The 20663-nt window shown below is 43.1% G+C and overlaps 1 protein-coding gene across 1 annotated transcript; it reads left to right on the plus strand.

Annotated features, from left to right (window-relative positions):
* The first annotated feature begins 345 nt into the window (after positions 1–345).
* Positions 346–3853, plus strand: znf703 (zinc finger protein 703). The gene is made up of 2 exons (XM_032578885.1): positions 346–1024; positions 1494–3853. Exons 1-2 carry the CDS (start codon positions 770–772, stop codon positions 2976–2978), a joined length of 1740 nt encoding a protein of 579 aa, XP_032434776.1. The 5' UTR covers positions 346–769; the 3' UTR covers positions 2979–3853.
* Positions 3854–20663: the final 16810 nt, after the last annotated feature.

The raw sequence follows: 20663 nt of genomic DNA on the forward strand, positions 1-20663 counted from the left end.
GTCCCCTGTGAACTCTACATTAACCTTTATGTGCACAAGTCCTATTTATCAAAAACAGATTCTGTTATCTCATTTTACATTTTGAAAAAAAAAAAAAAAAAGAAATGATATAATATAAATAGATGTGTTTTGCAATGCAGAGTGAGATTCCCTTGCTTCATCCTGCATGTGAAATTCTGGAGGTCACTGGCACACATTTTCCAGCAACATTGCAGCTTCGCCCGCACGATGGTGAGAGCGGGAGGCAGGCCACGCCCCCTCAGCTCGCTCCTCCTCCCCTCTCTGAACGCAGCCGCTTGTGATTGGAGGGCGGCGGCCTGCTTTGAAATTCCTCCCCTCACATCCCCAGTCCGCGAGGAAGAACCAGTGAGTGAGAGACCGAGAGGCAGCTGCAGTGGGAGACGCAGCAACGCCACACCGCGCAGGACTCGCCGCACACAATTCCCTCTGCGGGGCTGTTCCCACAACTTGCCTTCTATTTTTAATGGTCTTCCCCCCCCCCTCTTTCTTTTTTCTTCAAAAACCATTTTCTGGATGAAGGATTTCTGAGCGATTACCTCCGAAGGATGACACTTTGGGTATTTGTGTTTTTCCTAAGAACGGCTTGATTCCGAGGCGGAGGACGCGTCCTTTTGCGCACTGCCATTTTGGATTAGCGCACTCTGTTCCTGTTCGATTTCGCCGTGATGAAATGTGCAGATAAATGAAAGCCAACCCCGCGTCCGCTCCCCGCGCGCCCCTGCTTCTGTTCACGCCCAGATAGATCCAGATGAGAGATCTCCCCGCTGGATCTGACGCGCTTTTACGCAGCCAGTCGTCCCCGGAGCGCAACGGCGATCCACGCCGGAGAGCAGCAGAGAGCGCGTCCGCTCCCACGCCCACGTCTCTCCCGTCTCCCGCGGACCCGTCGCGCCAGAATAAGAGGCTTCCAGTCCGGATCGTGAAGATGTTGACGGCTCACAGCGGCCACCTGCTGCACCCAGAGTATCTCCAGCCCCTCACTTCTGCGCCGGTTAGCATTGAAGTAAGTCCCCCCACCCCCGCCTTTTTCTGTCTTTCTTTATTTTTTTTTAAATTAAAATAAAATATATATTTTTTTTTATTTTTTTAAAAAAAAATTTTAATTATTATTATTTTTTAAAGAAAATCTAAATAAGTTTGCGTCGCTTGGTATGTTATTTATTTGCTTGTTTCACCTTAATAAGTACTTAATCATTTGTGTCCTAGAAAGATTTTCTTAGATTATTGTTATTCTAGGGTGTGGAAACGCCTCACGGCACACTGCATGCACAGTAGTTTGCTTGAAATGTGTGTGCGTAGTGAATAAAAAATGTAAAAGCGCATCTTTTTTTGTTTTGCTGTACATGTTTAATGAGGGGTAACAACAAACGGATTTTCCGTTTTGGTTTCTATGTGTCTCTCTAGGATTTGGAGCTTTTAAAAATTTGAAAAGCAAATAAAGTTCCTCAAGTTGCCTCTCTTGTTCTCCTCAGCTGGATGCCAAGAAGAGTCCTTTGGCTCTGCTGGCCCAGACCTGCTCTCAAATTGGCAAACCCGACCCTCCCTCCTCCTCCAAGCTGGCCTCCCTCTCCTCCGGCTCTCTAGGAGAAAAGGAGTCGTCCGGTAGGTCGTCCAAGCCTGGAGAGCAGCACCAGTCCCTGGATGACAAGTCCAGCTTCAAGCCTTACTCCAAGTCATCAAGCGACTGTCGTAAGGATGTCTTGGTGACGAAGGGAGCTTCGGATAAAGCAGCTTTAAGGGTGCCAAATGGAAGTTCCAGTGGAGGAAATGCATCTTGTCCACCTTTCCCCTCCCATTCCAGGTCACCGAACTCCAGCTCCTCTCCGTTGCCCCACAGACAGAGCCATTCCCCTTCCATGCAGCCCCCGTCACACTCCCAGACGCCCCACACGGACAGCAAACCCGAGCAGGCGAGCTCGGATAATAGCAGCAACGTTGCTGGCAAAAAAGACTCTGATGTTACAAAACCAGGCGTGGATGGGGCTCACTTAGCCAACTCCAGCCAAGTGAGGGCAAGCGCTAACTCCAGCAACGCCAGCTCGGCCAGCAGCCCACGGCCAGAGAGCAAGACGGACCCTCAGGCCTCTTCGCAGCCTACTCTCGGCTCTGGACACATCGCGCCGGTCTCTCCATTCAAACCGGGGCATTCTGTCTTCCCTTTGCCCCCGGCTACGATGGGATACCATGGTTCCATAGTGGGGGCCTATGCCAGCTATCCCTCACAGTTTGTTTCCAGCTTGGATCCCACCAAGTCCAGTTTGGGCTTAGGACTTCAAGGGAAGCACCCCAGCTCCAGTCCGCTAACCGGAGCATCCCCTCCCTCTCTGATGCAGGGTTTGTGTCGGGACCCTTACTGTTTGAGTTACCCCAACGCCCCCCACTTGGGGGGCAGCAACTGCTCCACATGCGTCCATGATCCTTCAAGCCTCAAGTCTGGCTTTCCCCTGGTCTACCCCTCACACCACCTCCACTCCTTACACTCTGGCTCCTTGTCGTCCAGCAGCACACCCTCCCTCTCCCACCCCCTTTATACTTATGGTTTCATGGTCCCAAATGAACCCCTACCCCACGCCTGCAACTGGGTTTCTGTCAGCGGCCCCTGTGACAAGCGTTTTGCCACGTCAGAGGAGCTACTGGCCCACTTGCGTACCCATACATCCCTTCCTGGAATGGTAGACAGTAAGCTGTTGTCGGCCTATCCCTCATCTGTTTCCTCCACAGCCTCATGTCACCTTCACTTGCCCCCGCCCAGCAGCCCGGGAGCCCTGCCCAGCTCCTTCTCCCTACGAGGCTCTCCCGGATTAAGCCTGGCACGCTACCACCCCTATGGCAAATCCCACTTGCCGGGCGCCCCAGGACTTCCGATGCCAACTCTTCCCTCTTCCCCGGCCTACTACTCCCCCTATGCCCTCTACAGCCAGAGACTCGGCTCTGCCTCGGCGCTGGGGTATCAGTGACGAGCTGGAACGCCACCGACAACCGCGCACCGCAGGCACCGGCTTGGGACTGTCAAGTGGCAGTCCTGAAGATGGATTCGTGAGGCTAAGGTCATTGTGAGTGCAAGGCATCCTGCCTGCGAGGCCTGCCAGGAATACCACCTGTTTGCCTCAGGATCGTGACCAGTGCTCCAAAAGGCAAAATTCCCCTCCGATGGATTGTCTGCAACAACAGACTTTAATTGAAGACAGCAGGACACTGAACTTGAAAAAATATGAGATTATCTCCAGAGTTTTGAGTTTTGTTTTGCTTTTCAAACTTCTCCCGTCCCGCTCCCCACCCCCTCTCAAAATTAAAAGTCTGTATTTATTTTTCATGGAAGCGCTTGGTTATCAACTCAAGGTTTTTTTTATTTTTTTGCATTCTGAAGTATTCTAAGAGAGAAAGATTGATTTTAACTATAATACCATTATCATTAGAAAATAAAAATGTTGCACCCGGACGTGAGGCTGTATTCTGGAGAGATTTTTTTTAATTTGAAATCTCTTTTCCTGTCTGCTTTCATTTTTTTCTGTGTTTTTCTCAGTTTGTTTTGGATTTTCAGAATTCCTCCACTGTGTACAGAGACGTCGGGAGATTTGCATGTCCTTGAGAATTATCTTGAACAATGCCATTATTTCTATTTGTAAATATGCAAAGATGTAATATTTTTTCAAGCTTACAAGGGATCGGCAAGTTGACGAAGCACGGGGGGGGGGGAAGGGAGAGAAGGGGATGTCGGTTCACACAAAATGGTGCAGAGATTAGATATGACATGAACAGAAACGATGGCTGTGCTGTCTGACCAACAGGAAAAGGTCGTATTTTGAATAAATGATACATGGTTGCATTTTAACTTGTTTTCTTCCCCTCATTGAGTTCTATGTTTAGCTCCTCGGTGTGTCTTTCTATGACGAGCCTTAGAGGACGCCGTAAATCTTCCTCGACTGCAGCGCTGCACTTATCTAAGACTATCTATCATTTCGCCTCTTACAGCCGCGCTATATGTGGCCGTGTGTAATATTTCATGGCTCATATCGCTTGACAGGGCCATCCCAGAGAGGGCATCCTGGGTCACATTAGGCCTGTTAAGCTAGTCTCCGAGGACTTTCATCCCTCCTCCTTCCATCGTCCCCCGCGTTGCTTTTGTTGTTTGCAGCTTTTAATTGCTGACTCTACTTTGCACGGGCAAGAAAGAAACGGCCTCCTCAGCAAAGTGGAAGTGCTGCGCGGGTCACTGGGACCTCAATAATGACCTCGGGGAGGTGTCGACCCAGGATCTCCTTGCCCCGTCTGACGGATTGGCCCGCAACACAAAAGGCCATAGCTGACAATGGGAGGTGGTTAATAGAGAAATATTCATCAAGGCACTGACACGTGACACCCCCGAGGACAGCAGACTCTCCTACAGGAAGCCTCTCAGCTCATGCGAGGACCTGTTTTCTTGCCGCTTTAGCGCTCTTTGACGTCGAGCCGTAGGGTGCTAATTCAAGCCGAAGGAGTTGGTTTGTCTGGCGTTTGGAGTGTTTGGCCCCAGATAAGTGTGTCCTCTGCTCTGTTTGGCTGTCAGGGCGACGGAGGCATCTATTGACCCGGACTCCCAGACTCCTCTGGTCTCGTGGTTCATTAGCTCTCCACTCAGGGAAGAGCCAAGCACAGGTGTCACTTGACAGGACCATTAAGAAAATGGATGACCCTCCCAAATGGCATCCAGCAAGGTCACGGCGCCCCGGTCGCCAATCCATGGAGCTCTGTGGGACTTAACACTTACTTCTCTTCTTTAAAAACTAAATACATGCAGAGCATTACTGTTGCTCCAGCTGAATCTTGGTGAAAATACACTCATGTTAATTTCTGTAGGATATATAGATGTTAGTATTGTCCAGCTAAATGTTTTTTAGAGCAAAACACAACTTTTCATTTTCAAAGTTGAGCCAATTGAATCTAAAGGAGCTTGTCGCCCCCTCAAGTTAGTTTAGTGAATTACAGCTGAATATGTGCAGACGCCTTTCATTTTTTTTACTCAAGCTATTTTCATTGTAAACCTTCTTTTATACTCAAAAGAAAACTATCCCACCTCTCCCAGAGGGAAGATTTAGATATAAAAACACAAGATATCTACACTGGATTACTTTTTAGCAAACATATACTACATATATGCACAATCATACCAAGGTCATCTTGACCCAGTTCAACTTTTTCACATTTTCTAATATTAAAACAACAACTTTTATGTATTTTATTTGAACTGTATGCTGTGGATCAAAACAAAGTAGAAGGAAAAGTATGTGTGGCTCAAATTTTCAGGAGGATTTAGTTCTGGACTTTGACTGGGACATACTGATACGATTGGATGTTTTGACCTAAATCGTAACATTGCATTTCTAAGGGTGAATTTCTGCTTCACCCTCTAGTCGTCTGCAGCTTTTAATTCTCATTCAACTCTGACCAGCTTCTCTTTCCCAGCTGAACAGAAACTTTCCAGAGCATGATGCTGCCATCACATGTTGAGAGGTGGACATGCTGTTTCCAAGGTGATGTGAAGCTTTTATTTTTTCCCATCGAAAGCATTTTGCATGTGGGTCGGAAAATGTAGTTTTCGTCACTCTCTGCTCTCTCCTTTCAAAGATGACTTTCATCTTACCACCTCTTTATAAAAGTGAGGTTTACATAAAGCCTTTGTTGTCTTTGACATCATCAAATATTCAAACAAAGATCTTTGGAGTGCTGCCACTGAGACGTTGCTCATAGTTGAACACAGTAATAATAACTTGGCTGCTTCTTTGATCAATGTTCTTCCCATCACGTGGTACTGTGATTGATTGCACTTGTGCCGTACTCCTTCCACTTCCAGATAACGGCTGTGAGATTTTTTAAGTTAAGGTTTAAAGTTTATGATTTTTCCCTGGTCATCATGATGCTGCTTGTTCGCTAATGTTCGACAGCAACTCTCTTAGGACTTTACAGGATAGATTTAAACTGAGGGATTTCTGTGCGTCCCTAAGAAGTTTCAATTTCATCTATCTAAAATTAAGGCTTTAAAATGTCTTAAATACTTTTAAAACATGTAAGCTGGCCTTAAATAAGTTAATCACAAGTCTTGAATTTTGTCGTGGCAGAACTATTTATTAATCTTATATTTTCTATGCAGTTTATCACGCGGGACTTTTCTGTCAAGCAAACGTTTGAGTCGCATGCAGACATTTGTGGCTTGAGGCTACGGCTAACTAGCTGCTAATTTTACCTTACTAACTAGCTAGGTGTCTTTTCTGCCTCTCTCACGGGAAAGTGTACATTTATTTCCATATGCCTGAGCAATGTTCGTCTCTGCCACTGATTTGACTTTCGTTGCCAACCCATATGATGCTAGGTGTGTTATGTGCAAGAAAAAAAAAAGGTTGGCACAACTACTTTATGAAATATGCAGTTTTTTGTACATTTCTGTTGTGTTACAGGTCTTAAATTTCATTCATAAAGGCCTTAAAAAGCCTTAAATTTGAGTTGGTGAAAGTAGCAGGAACCCTGGTTCACTAATCATGTAACATCTGAAGTCATTTAGGGAATATCTGAGTAAAAGGGACTCAACACAAAAACTTATAGGATTTCATATGTAAAAAAAAAATTAAAATCTTGAGTACTTTTTTAGATACTTTGTGAAATTTCACACATATAATTCCAGTTAAACGCATTTCATTTTGGTTGTAAAGTTAAAAAAAATTTTAAAAAATGTCTTTCATGTCTCGTGGTGTTATCTGACCTCGGGTTTGTAAGAAGGCTGGTGTTGGGCTGGCATTTCCAGAACAGCAAACAGAGAGCTGGTTCCATTGGACGTTGAGATGATTCGAGCTGGAGGTCACGCTGAGGGCAGGAGATTCATTCCACTGTTGCCAGTTTCCCCTCGTTCATCAAACGGCTTGCTATTCGCCCAATCCCGGCACTCATCAATCTCCTGCATCCATCTTCTTCCCCCAACCCACACACACTTAATTTCCCAGCTGAGTCAACACCCACGTACTCCATTTATGTTGCCTCTGTGCGTGTGTGTGTGTGTGTGTGTGTATTCAGCTTTAGTCTTTTGTCCACACAGGATGAACCATGAGGTGGGATAGCTGAGGGTCTGTGGTGATCAGGGCCACACTGGACACACATCCATCATATATTTATTCAATCTGATTTTTTTTGTCTAATCACAGTCATGTTAACTATATGTGTGTAGTTTCTAAAATATCAGTATCTTCCACTTTAATATTTGATTATATAGACAGATGCATCTCATATGTAATGTCTCAGCTAATACCAATTAAAAAAAATACATTCTTGAAGCTAGCAGTTCTTATGATCAAGGTGAGAGCAGGCGTTACATAATTTGTAGCCATATTTCATATTATTTACATAATAATTTAAAATATGGAGAGAAAGTAGAGAAGAAGCAGCAACCTTATTAGAAAAATTTGACTTTGTATTATTTTTCTTACCTAGTTTTTTTTTTCTCAACGTATAAGATATGAAAATGATGTGAAAATGTATTTGTCTTTTCTAATGCAGACCAACTGAGTAAGTTTTATAAAAGTTAAAAATGTTCATTTCCCACCAAAACTTTCATCGATCTGATTAAGTAATGTTGGACTGTGATTACTTTGCGCAAAACCTCATTTCAAAATGTCTCCACCTAGAATCACTTTCTTTAAAGCAATCTGAACTCAACGAGGTGAACACACCGGATCAAAACGGAGCCCGAGTGAAGTTCGCCTCCACATTCTGTAAATTTAAATGGATTGAACCGTGTGCTAGGTAAGTGCTGGCAGTGGTTATTAGCTTGCTGCAAAAAGGTCAAATGCCAACCTGGAGACTATCCTTGAACATGAGAAAAACTTTTAGTCATATCTGAAGGATGTGGAGCATGTTGCCTCACTCTCTGGTCATAGAATCAGAACTAAGACTGCCTTTACTGTTTCTGGTTTGACCTCTTGCTAGGGAAAAACTAAAAGTAAAATCTTGTTCAGCATGAAGTCATAACACATTCCTAAGTTGGAAACTTCTCTAATCTGTTTCATAAAGGTTGCATGTACGGAGAACCTTGGCCATCGCTGGCCTTGGGATAACAATCTTGACTTGCTAGCAAGTTGAACTTTAGCATTAGCAGTGCGTCTAAACCAGTTGTAGCCAGATACAAACTTAAATTTGAACCTAAAACACAGAAAAACTTTGTGAACTCCAAGTCATTCGTAATGATTTGCTACTCCTCAAGGCTCAACGTCGTTCTTGGGTTCCTACGGACATTTATTGAGGACAACATGTCTCAGCGATGCCCCTGAAATAATGTCAGAAGCAAGAAAGGAAACAAAAACCTAAATTAGTTAACAGAAAATATAGAAGATTTTACACGAATAAAAGATAAATTAAGCAATAAACTGTCCCTCATTGGCCACATTAACTCTAGAGGAAGTATGCAATTGCAAAGTTGTGTTTGTTTGACATTAGCAGAAAACTGACAAAGTTGTAATGAAAATGCAGCTATTGAGAGCAAAGGTGGAAGTCAAATTCCTTGATCGCACAAACTTGGTGAATAAAACCGATGCTAACATACTGCCTCCTACAAAAGAGAATCAACACTCCGACGGAGCCAACATCTTCCCCTGAAATCTAATTTGCCGCCATAGCTATTATCACACATTACAAAATGAATACACCTGATTCACATGCAAAGGGTTAATATTTAATGAGCCCCTTTTTACAGCCAGCTGGAATTGAGCGGTGCCGTAGCATCACTGAAGCTGCTGACTGTGATGGACGCTCTGCGCGTCGGGGGCCGAGAATGCCACTGTGAGGTCCGGAGCAGCGGCTGACAGGCCCGGTGATTAATGACGACAGGGTGTGGAGCTGCTCCTCAATTAGACGCCAGCTCTGCCCGAGCTCACCGTCGCCGATGACAGATTGGACAGAGAGCCGGAGGAAGGGGACTCGCTCTTTCTCTCTCCGGCTCTCCTTGTCTTCCGAACAAAACATTAACCTCAACTCCATGACTACCACCTCTGTGTTGAACATCGGGACACAATGCAGAGCCCTCGGCATCCAACAGCGACCGCAGTGTTAAAGCAGCCCAGATGGCGTGAACACATCCCTCATCAGGGCCCCGTCACACAATCTCTGCTTCGTTTCTCCACATAAACGCCGTGATTGACTCTTTTTACGTGCCTGCTCCAAATCCTCCCTCCTTCATGTCCGCAGTCAGGCATGCCGGAGCACAATAAAATAATGATGATAATCCCTGCAGACGCACACACACACACAAAAAAAAAACTCCAGGCTGAGTGCTGGTTTGGGTGAATGCCTCCCACACTTCCAATTGTAATTCTACTTCTTTTTGTCTTTGCTGGATGAGAGGAAGTGTTTGACAGTTAAATGGGATTGGACAATACCCAGAATTGGCAGGGTATGATAATAATCATTTAAAAATTGACAAAACGACACATACACACCAAAGGTATTTTGTATGGTCAGCATCGCTTTAATGTCCGTTTCTTGGCCGAATTTCACAACCCACCCAATCCTGCTCAGGGTCATAGAAGCGAGGTAGAGTAGTTTACATCTGAAAACACCCAAGGAAAACTCGTGTGTGCACAAACAAAGTGTCCTGCTGTATATACAAAGTGCTTTAACAAGATTTAAAAGGAAATACAAATAAAATAGCAAACCAAAAGAAAAAGCTAATAGTAAATAAACTAAATATTTCCTTGTACAGCGGAACTTCAAGCAGTGGCGTAGATATGTACTTTCTTGCAGACATGTTGTAGCACCCTACACACCTCTAATTACAACAGTGACCTGTCATTTTGCTAGTAGCATAAGCTAACCTGAATATCTACAAGCCTCCTGTTGATGGACTGAAATAATTTCTCTACTGTCAGTCAACCACTTTGAAAAGATTTTCTCATCACTCTGCTATCCTTGCCTCAACACAGAAACTTTGTGAACTCCAAAGTCGAGTCGTTCTCAGTCCATAATGTCACTCATGTTGAGTTCGATGAAGAATCGACGTCGTTCTTGGGTTCCAACAAACATTTATTGCGTATCGAGTGCACATCGTAACATGCCTTAGCGACGGCCCAAGAAATCCCGTCAGAGCTAAGAGAGGCTAGCAAGTTGAACTTTAGCATTAGCAGCTGTTTGTCTGAGCCAGTTGTAGCCATATACAAACTTAAATTTGGAGCTCCAGCACTTTGAAATTTTGTGACCCTCAAGTCGTTCTTAATCAGTAATCTGGCTCCTCTTGAGTTCTACATTGTTCTTGGGTTTGAACAGACATTTATTACGGACAGCATGTCTTTACATGCATTAATGATGCCTCAAAAATGCTGTCAGATCTAAGAAAGGTTAGCATATTGAACTTTTGCATTAGTGGTGCGTCTAAACCAGTGGCAGCCGGATACAAACTTAAATTTGAAGCTCCAACACTGAAACGTTGTGAACCCCAAGTCAAGTCATTCATGATCAATAATGTTTCTGCTCTCGAGTTCAATCAAGGCTCAATGTCTTTATTGGGTTTTAACAGACATTTACTGCAGACTGCGCACCTTAATGATGCCCCAAAAATGCTGTCAGAACTAAGAAAGGAAACAAAAACCTAAAATATAGTAATAAATAGTTTTTAGGTAATATCCTTATTGTCACGTATCGTTATCACAATAGTACAACAAAATATTGTGCTAAAACTTTAAGTCCTTAACCTACTTCTGTTTTTTTGCTGCCCCAGAGATCTTTCTTTTCTGCCTCAAAATTGTTTTGGTGTGAGCTGGAGCATATCATGGAACTACTTCTAAGTCCAACGCTCCTAAACGGCGGAACGGAGGAGAATTGTTGCGATGACGTGCTGAAAAACGTTTTCCTGTAGGATAGTTTTTCGGCCGTACAGAAATTAGTGTGTTTCCCAAAACTGCTATGGAAGCACTTTTCACACGAGTCACGTTATCAACACCGGGATGTTGCTACCGGCAGAACAGATGAAGAAGACGACGGCAGGAAGTGGCAGGAGGACAATGGCGCTGCATGTTTTTTTTTAACAACTTATCTCGTAAACTTGCTTATTCACGCGTGATTTTAATTGCGTTTGTTATTTAATGGAAACAAGTGCAATTACGAAATGGTGTTTTTTTTACATTAGCGGAATGTTGACAAAGTTTTGCCGACGTCTGTAACGGAATCGCAGTCAGTGTGGTTGTAAGGTAACTATATTAGCCCGTGTCCTGCGGTTTGTTGAGGGTGGGAAAAAAATGAGTTTCCAGACTTTAAAGACTTCTTCTTTGAATCATTTCAAAATCATTCACTCCTCCCTGTTTCTGTACCGTAACAGTGAAGCACCCACATAACCGTGAACGTGCTTGAGGCCAGAATGGAAAAAAAAAGGAAGAAATTGGGGAGGGGACATGAGGATGGGGGGAGAGAGCCAGGGAGAGGGAAACCGAGCTGATTATCCAAATACAGTCATTAAAGGGGAAATGTGTTTTTCAAGCTGTCAGGATGATTAATGAGCGGGAGCAAATCCTCACAAATGCTCTTGTTTAGTCTAACTGGCAGACATGATCCTGCCCATTGATTTATGGCAGGCCTGCTGTGTAAGACCATAGTGAGGTTATGGGGTGTGAGTCAGGAGGGGTTTGTGTGTACATGGATGAGGGCAAACCTTGCACTTTTGCACGCACGCGCTTGGTTGGGGGGGGGGTGTAGAGGGGTAAAAGGAGGCTGCTTGTTCACATGACCACAGGAGGTGAGGATCAGAGCGCCGGCAGAAAATTCACCTCATCAGCTTTCACCCTCTGCTCTGACGAATCAACAACACAAACCAGAGACGGTTAGCCGAGGCTCTTTTCTATTTATTTTATGGCTCCATGATTGAACTTCCACAGCAAAAAAACCCTTAAAAAATCAATGCTACGCCCAGAATGAATCAAGCTGATGTCCTGAACTACTTAGGTTTTCATCTGTCATTTCCCAAAATCCCTCCATGCAGACCGGATTGGAGCAGAATGAACGGCATTTCTCTCTTTCCTCAGCGGTAACCGATGTCCATCACATGTTAATGTGTTGCACCTATCCACCTTTTCTCATACAGGTCTCATTAAGGTTTATTCAAGTTACAATAGTCCTGTTTTAAAATTATAGTATTTTTTTTAATTGATTTTCTGTAAAGGTATCATCGGTAGCTGTGTTTTGACTGCTGTTGAACAGATATACGCAAAACTTTCAGCAGTACGCTAATGCCGAAAAACACAATTTTGCAATTTCGGTGTTTCCATTAAACAAGAAACACAATTAAAATCACACAGTAGAGAATTGGAGCAACAAGTCCCTTATAAAATCAGTAACAATATACATCACAGTAGGGTTAGGGTGATCAAAATCAGTATATAATACGTCATATAAAATGATCAATAATTTCACTGAACTCTGATCCGGAACCCTAAAGCATTCTGGGGGATGTATAGTAGGCAACAACCAGCTAGTAGTTGCTAGGTGGTTACCTAGCAACAACCTGTTGAGTTAACTGGCACAGCAGCAGTTTCAGGTTGCATCACTTTCCCTCCTGACTGCTTAAAAACTGTGGATAAAACAGGGAAGGTCAGCTTGGCACCATTTCAGATAATTAAAACAAAAGATCTAATCAGTAATTATTAATATTGACTGATATGAAACGATTATATTGTTTTTCAGCAGCATAGCCCAGCCCTATTTGCCATTGAACGTTTTACAGAGTCTCTTACACTGTGTTGGAGCTTTTTTCTTTATTCCCAGGATTTTTGACTTGTACAGGAAGGTTTTCACTATTACGAAACGAACCAAACTTTCGATTTTAAAACCAACCAGAAAGTCCCAGCACACTGGGCTCCTGGAAGGTGAACACGTCATCATCTCCGAGCGGTCCTTTCCAATGCTGGTCCGGATGGATCGCTAGCAGCTGTTGGCCCCTACAACCTCTTCCCTCAGCGCAGCCATTAAGCCGATCTGTCTGCAATTTCCCCATTCTTCCTCAATTCCCTCTGAAGTCGGCAGCGATCGCTTTCCCACACCCCCGCGGCCCAGCGGTGCGGCGCACTGTACTGCAGCGGCATGTGCCCTGGGCCAACCCGAGCACTTTCACAGGACCGATTACCACGTCCACCCACACGCGAGCGGATACACTCGATCACAGACGCACACATGCGGTGACAGGTTTCATCCTCCAGAGGGGGAGACAAAAGGCAGATTTCTGCTGTATTTCTCCCAATAAGTTGTTCATCTCAGTCGTGATTCTTTTGGTATCGTGTATCGTCATCGTTAAAGATGATAATGAAAGCAAAAAAGAGGAGAGACTGTGTTTTCAGGTCTTTTAGGCTAAGGTGTTGTGACAATCATCTCAGAATGCAATAGTTACATCAACAAATTGAACGTTTTTACACAACTGTCATGACCCTGAGGTGTTTGGCCTAGTTATTTTTGTTTCTTCTGTGTTTGTATTTTGATCATTGTCAGGATCTGTGTTTTCTGTGTTCATTTAGAGTTTTTTGTGTCCTTGAGTCTCTTCGTTGTCCTGTCCTCCCCTTGATTGTTCCCAGGTGTGTCTCGTCTCTGTGATTACCCTCCTGTGTATTTAACTCCACCTGTGTTCCTTGTTCCTCGTCGGGTCCTCGTCAATGTTAGCGTCTATGTTAGCGTCTTTGTTTCGTCAGTGTTTCCTTGTGCCTGCTTCTTGTTGCTGGACTTATTTATAATTAAAATCATCATCATATTCATCTTACCTGGGTCTACAGCGTCTGCCTCACCAACCCGCACCACACTTCATGACAATCATTACCTCACTTATTTATTTATATCCAGCAGTAATACTTGCTTATTGGTTGATTAGTCCGATATTAATCTCTCTAATAATTGGACAGTATGTTCTGCCATAGTCTTGAACAGTATATTATTATAATCATATTTTATTTTTAACACTTTAAGAACTTGTTTTGTGTGAACCTTCATATCTGTTGCTGTTTCCCCTTCGTGGCACAATAGAGACAATTTTCAGCTTAGTTTATTCTTGCTTTTCCTTAGATTGAATTGTCATTAGATACATACAGTACAGACCAAAAGTTTGGACACAACTGTGTGTCCAAACTTTTGGTCTGTACTGTATATTGGTTTATTACCATTCAGTGATCTGAAGGCAACAGCCCTTCACTGTCTGACCCTTCCTCCACAGAAACGTCGTTTTCATCGTTGCTTCCTGAACTATTTGGCTCGGAGAAAATAACGTTGCAGTCCTTCAGTAGAATCAGCTCCCTCTTCGTCATCACTCCGACCAACCTCTTCTTCCAAAACAGAAGATAAATCGATCAGATCTTTGCTGAAATCTCTCACAACTTCCTTTGCTTCTGCGTATTCAGCCGTAGTTGTTTACAGTTTGACTTACTCTGATTACATCACAAGATGGCGTTTGACCCACTTACTACGGACGAAAACGGCGACACTGGAATTTACGGAAATACTTGTTAAAAGTTTTTGTGTACACAGAATGAAAGCTCAGTACTTCACCTTTTTAAATCATGTAAGTGGTTTTACTGTCTTAGTGACACTTTAAGCCTCACAACTGTGGGTGTGTGCATGCGTGTGTGTGTGTGTGTTTTCACATGCCCCAGAGCAATGATTAATAGCCCACAGCCCTGCGTTCTTGTACTTCCTTCCTTTCCATGTGCACCACATACATCATCACGCCTCACCGTAAGTGACGCTGGCAGCCGGCTACCGCTCCTGCTTGGCCACGTGGCTGCAAGCAACCCATAACGTCCTTCATATGCTGATTCAGACATTCACTGGGATCTGTACAAGGAAACTTCCCATGTCAGGAGTTCAATTAGACAACTTTTGAAAGCTTTGTCCCGCTTTGACCTGTGGCTTGTAACGGAACTGTTTCATTCCCTACACTGAAGCCGTTCACTTTGGTGTTTCCATTTTCTTGTGACTGTAAAAAAAATACTGCTAATAATGCGAAAATCACATATTGTTCTATGATGGGAACCGCTTCATTTTTATCTGTCTTTACAGAGAAATCTCCAGAGCGTCTAGTGTGAAACGTTAGCCCGATAAAAACCAGGCTAATGGTTTTGCTCCTGTTCTATGCTTTGCTGCTTACAAAGGGTCTATTGAAAACTATTGCTTGCTGAAGGCATGGACTCTGAGGTCGCAGACGATCCCTAACGTTTGTCTGTGATGTTTGCAATGCGCCAGTTCGACGTGAAGCTTACCGGAAATTGCCTGGGTTGTTAACAGCCATCATGCATCAAAAACACTTGACACCGTAACTGACACAGTTATTTTATCAGACTGACCGTTTCTTGTTTTAGGTCGATTAAGATCACAAAAATATTTTTATTTGCTAAATGCCAACTTTTTAAACGGTTTCTTTCTAACTTCAGGAATGTAAATACATTTTGTTCACATTCGGTAGAATTTCTTTTTATGAATTTCAGAAATCTCTCACACTGTTTTGGTGGTATTATGGCCCATTCCTCGATGCATAACTGGTGTAACAGAGTCAGGTTTGTAGTCTGTCTTGGTCACACACACATTTTCAGTTCTACATATATATTTTCTACAGAGTAGAGATCAAGGGCTTTTGATGGCTTCACCAAAACAATAGGTTTGCTGCCACGTTGTAGCTAATTTGGAGGTATACTTTAGTCACTGACCAGACCTGTTGTAGTCCAGACCACCAAACCTGAAACCAAATCAACACCAAAACTAAAGTGTATCGAGACTGAGACAAGATCAAGACTATTGGGGGCTAACACCAAGTCCAAACTAAGACCAGCGCCTCACAGTACATGAAACAATAAAATGTGAAACACAATCAAAAGTGTTCTTGAGTTTGATCTGAAAGAGGCACATTACCATAAAAACACCCAGATATTAAACACTCAAAGCTGAAATGAACTTGACCGTCTCTACTCAGGTCTCCTGGGTGACGTCCATCTTTTAGTACAGAATGTACTAAATGATTCCTCTGCCTTTCATAAACAAATAAGCTCTGTTATTTTTAAACCAACAACAAGCTAACAACGGGTCTGGTGTGTCAGGTTTTAGCTGCACGTTTTTGTGTAAAAATGATCTGATGTACAAACCTTCACTAGTCCAGCTTCAGTTTGACTGATTTTCTGCTATGGTGTCTCATGGATCTGACAAGTAATAGCAAAACCAGCTGTAGAGTCAGAGCTGCTGCAGTAAGACCTGTTAGATATGAAGCCTTTTGACATATCTTTCCTTATACTGTATACATGAGAAGTGATTGGGAGAGCACAGGAATACATATCCAGAACCGGTAAATACATATCATCCACCAAAAAAAAATATGACAGACTTGTCCAAACCTCTTTTGTCTGCTTCACAAAAATTGGTGCATAAGGCAAATATGCGAGCACATGTGTTCCGGGTTGTCCGCTGACATGTTTTAGTGTGCAGTGAGTTCGTGTGATGGAGACGGATTGAGAGAGCGAGAGAGAGAGACGGAGGGAAGTGGAGAAAAGAACGAGCTGTGGAAAAACAAGAGCGCGAGGTGAAAGAAAGAAGAACAACAGGGAGACGGAGCAGCGCGAGCTAGTCCTGCATGTGCGCTGGTTCCCAGCCCTGTCTGGGCCCTGTCAGCCGGTGATTTATGGCACCGAGACTGGGAGCAGTCTTCGCTGCCAGCTCGGTATTGTTACAACTGACAGCTAATGAGGCTGGACGGGCTTTCATGCACGGCACTTAACAGAGGCCTCCAACTTCACGAGTCACAAGCTTTCCTCCTTCTTTTCTCCATTCCGCTCTCTCTCTCTCTCCCATTTATTTCGTCTTCCAGGGTGGCAGCAGCGGTGTGGCGAGCCAGCGCAAAAAAACCCCGGAAAAAATAAAATAAAATCAAGAGGGGGATGCGGGGAGAAAATAAGGCAGGCGACAGAGATGTATGACTAGCGCCGCACTTCCTCTCGCTTTCCGTCAGAATACGCTATTAAACCAGAAGCTCCTGCAGTTCTTTACCTCTGAGGCCCAAAAATACTAACTTCATCCCCTCAGCAATTACCCTGCCATGTTTTTTTGTTTGTTTGTTTTTTAGAGGTTTGGAGAGTCACATGTCTCTCCTCACGGTCTACCTGTGATTATGTGAGGGTGATCTGTGTGAGGTTAGCTGAACTTTACGGTCTTGGCAGCTGCGTGTTTTTACCTTCAACACCGCTGGCCTGAGCTGCCCGGACCGCATTTTATAATCACAACCAGAGTCTCTGGCAGCGCCGCCTTCTCCCCTCCTTCCACCTCCTCTCCCTTGGCCCCTGGTTTCATGTCAGTCGTGATTAATGGCACTAGGGCCCCGGCGCGGCTTACTCTGCCAGTTCCAGCAATGTTCCCTTGATACTTAATGAACTCTGACAAACTTCTTTTCCCTTGCTCTGTTGTTCCCTTTTACCATCCCACTCCCCCCCTCCAGCCACGTTTAAAATGCATGACACAGAGCTGCCACAGCAGCACCTTGGGCTTATAGCTCCGCTCGTCCCTTTTGTACATTTCTCAGGAGGGCCGCCGATGCCTAAAAATAAAGCGCCGCGGCCGTTTAAGGAGTCAGGGCTCTCTCGGTTGTTAGCCTGGCATTGCCACACAAATTGAGCGAGTTCAAATCCTGCCGGGCCAAATGAAACATGACCGATCTGATTCCTGCGGCTCCCTGAAAACTGTGATTTGTACCACTATAAATAGTTTGTCAACAATGCCGGATTAAATGAAGGATTGTTTTCTTGAATAAATGCAGAATGGTGATCGTGTTTTGCTTTTCCTCTGAAGCCAGTCGTCTGGAAATGAATGTCAAGTTTGATGCAAGACAGCAGGGTTGAAAAAAAAAAACAACCTCTGAAATGTTACAGCTTACAAATTATGGTGGAGCATTAAAAGCCGATAATACTGCAGACCTTTAAGGGTCATATTTCAACATGGTCTCTGTCTCCCCCTGCTGTTCACTTTAGGAAAGGCCACCATCCTAATATGTTGAGTTAACAATATAACATTATCTGGACAAACACAGGGGAAAAAATATGTGTATGCTTAAAAAAACACTATTGTCTTGAGGTGAAGTTGAATAACTTTTTTTGCTCTCTAGAAGAATAAGAAGAAAAAAGAAGTTGAATAACTTGATGGCAGTCCTGTTTCTTTATTCTTCACCTACTTCATCTAGCAAAATGATGCAGCCATCACCATGCTTGACTGGAGCGGTTTGTGTTGACCGCTCCAAACAGTTTCTTCATGAAGAAACTTAGTTTTTTTGTCCACATAAAGCTCGGTTTTTTCCTCCTTTCGCCATAAAACGTTTCCCCCTTATAGCCTTTCTGACCGTGACTTGACTTATTTTGGAGAGTGACGTTTTGGGTCAGACGTGTGACACCAAACATCCAAACTGGTTTTAGCCAGGTTATAAAGCAGGCAAATTAAAACTCTGTAATGATTCCGGTTCTGAACCTTGTTGGAACATTTCTAAACCACAGTCAAAAAAAACTACAGTAAAAGTGTGTGGTTGAGGTGCAACATACAGGAACATTTCAAACTTCTTTTTTTTTTTCTTATTGCATCAAAATGTCAATACAATGTATAGAATGGGGGGAAAATAAAAAATGCCAGGGGTTACAAGGAATAAAAACAATAGAAAGTATAATACAAACAGAGGGTCCCATAAGGTGCAGTAGCAATGTTCTTCTGAAATAAGGATCTTATATTCCTGTTTCTAGTGGAGGGTTTCGAGGAGAAACACATTTTACCCATAGCAGATTCAAAAACAGAAGAATGTATGTTATAGTTAGACTTAAGTAAAAATGAAAGGCCACCAAGTTTGGAGAAAATATCATTAGGGATAAAATCCCACAAAGAGTCGGGGTTCAATGAAAAAAAAATTCTGATCCAATTGATTTTAAATGTGTGATTTAAAGATGAGAAATCTAAAAAGTTTAAACCACCTGAGTCTACAGGGTTCAGGAGCACAGAGTCTTTGATGTAATGTGTTTTTATTTTTCCAGATAAAATTGTATCAATAGTTTTACTGGTAGCAGTATTGACATTTAATGCGGGTGCAGCAAAAGTTAACCTGGATATCCCTTCAGCTTTAGATAACAGTATTCTTCCTCTTAAAGATAAATCTCTTTGAAGCCAGTGGTTTAATTTCTTTTTGGTTTTATCAATTGTAGGGTCAAAGTTAAGCTTGCATCGTTCTTTGGCATCTTTTGTGATAATTATACCAAGATTAGCAATGCAACTTGTGTTTTAACAGGAATGTTGTAAAGATGGGATTCGCGACAGGATGACATGGGAAGCAATTCACATTTGTTTAAATGAAGTTTGAGGCCTGAAGCACCAGAGAAAGTTTGGATGAGCTTAATAACAACATTAATTTGGTCAGCATCTCTCAGAAACAGTGTCGTGTCATCAGCAACTTGACTAAAACAAATTTCTCTATCAGCAACGGAGAGATCACGGATATTGTTTTCCAGAATAAATGTTGCAAGAAGTTGGGCTGCGATCAGGAATAAATAAGGGGAAACGGGGCAGCCCTGCCTCACTCCTCTGCATACTGGAAATCTGGGACTTCAGTGTAAGACAGTAGTTACCTTTCTTGTAAAGAGTCTGAATAGATTTTGTGAAATATTGCCCAAAGCCAAATTTTTCTAAGGCCCGATACATAAAGCCATAGTCTAGAGAGTCAAAAGCCTTATAAAAGTCTAAAAACAAAATAAAGCTGTTATCATTTATTAGTTCTGAATAGTCTAGTAGATCCAGCACAAGCCTTAGGTTGATTGTCTGTGGGACATGAAGCCTGATTGAGATTCATCAGTAATAGAGCTGAGAGTTTGTTTAGTTCTTCTGGCCAAAATAACAGCAAAAACTTTATAGTCATTGTTCAGTAAACAAATAGGTCTCCAGTTGTAACTTGTCTTTGCCAGGTTGTTGGGATCAAAGTAATAAGGCCTTGTGTTAAAGTAGGAGACAATTCTCCACGACCAATACTTTCTGAAAGAGAGCTGAGAATAAAGGGACTAAGTTCTTTTACAAATTTCTTATAAAGCTCACTTGACAGCCCATCACTACCTGGCGATTTGTTGTTTTTAACATTTAAAATGGCCTCTTCTACTTCCTGTAGAGTGAGGTTAGGGTCACACATTTTGTTCTCAGCCTCAGATAAAACTTTACAATGTTTAATAGAGTCAATCAGTAAAGAAGCCTTTTCATCAGAGTATTCAGAGAGAGCAGAGGTTGTTGTAAAAACTGGAACAAAATGAACCGAGAGTTTTATGGTCTGATACAATCCTGTCATTAACTGTAAGTGTGTCTAAAGTATTCTCCACCGGTTCTCAGCCCCTCCTCCATTTTTTTAGCTTTAGGATCCACTTCCATTACTTTCCTTTTAATATCCATCAATTCTTCAGAGATAAAGTCAATAGTTTTCTTAAGCCCCTCAATCTTTAATGTTACCATGCTCTCCAGTGAGTCGGCCCGGGCATTGATGATGGCGGAGAGTCTGGTAACAATGTCATCTGGGTCATCTGTAGCGGCAGAGGGCTTTCCCTTCTTTATAAGAGGGGATTTTACTGGGATATCAGGCGAGAGTGAAAAGTCCCCGACATCCATAACTTCGGCAGTAG

Source organism: Xiphophorus hellerii, chromosome 12, assembly GCF_003331165.1.
Source record: "Xiphophorus hellerii strain 12219 chromosome 12, Xiphophorus_hellerii-4.1, whole genome shotgun sequence".
NCBI lineage: Eukaryota > Metazoa > Chordata > Actinopteri > Cyprinodontiformes > Poeciliidae > Xiphophorus > Xiphophorus hellerii.

What these genes read in the sequence shown, in the direction of transcription:
- znf703 (XM_032578885.1), top strand. Translation starts at nt 770, where the DNA reads ATGAGAGATCTCCCCGCTGGATCTGACGCGCTTTTACGCAGCCAGTCG. An exon ending in CTGCGCCGGTTAGCATTGAA is followed by an intron (nt 1,025 to 1,493) that starts GTAAGTCCCCCC and finishes TGTTCTCCTCAG; the next exon opens with CTGGATGCCAAGAAGAGTCC.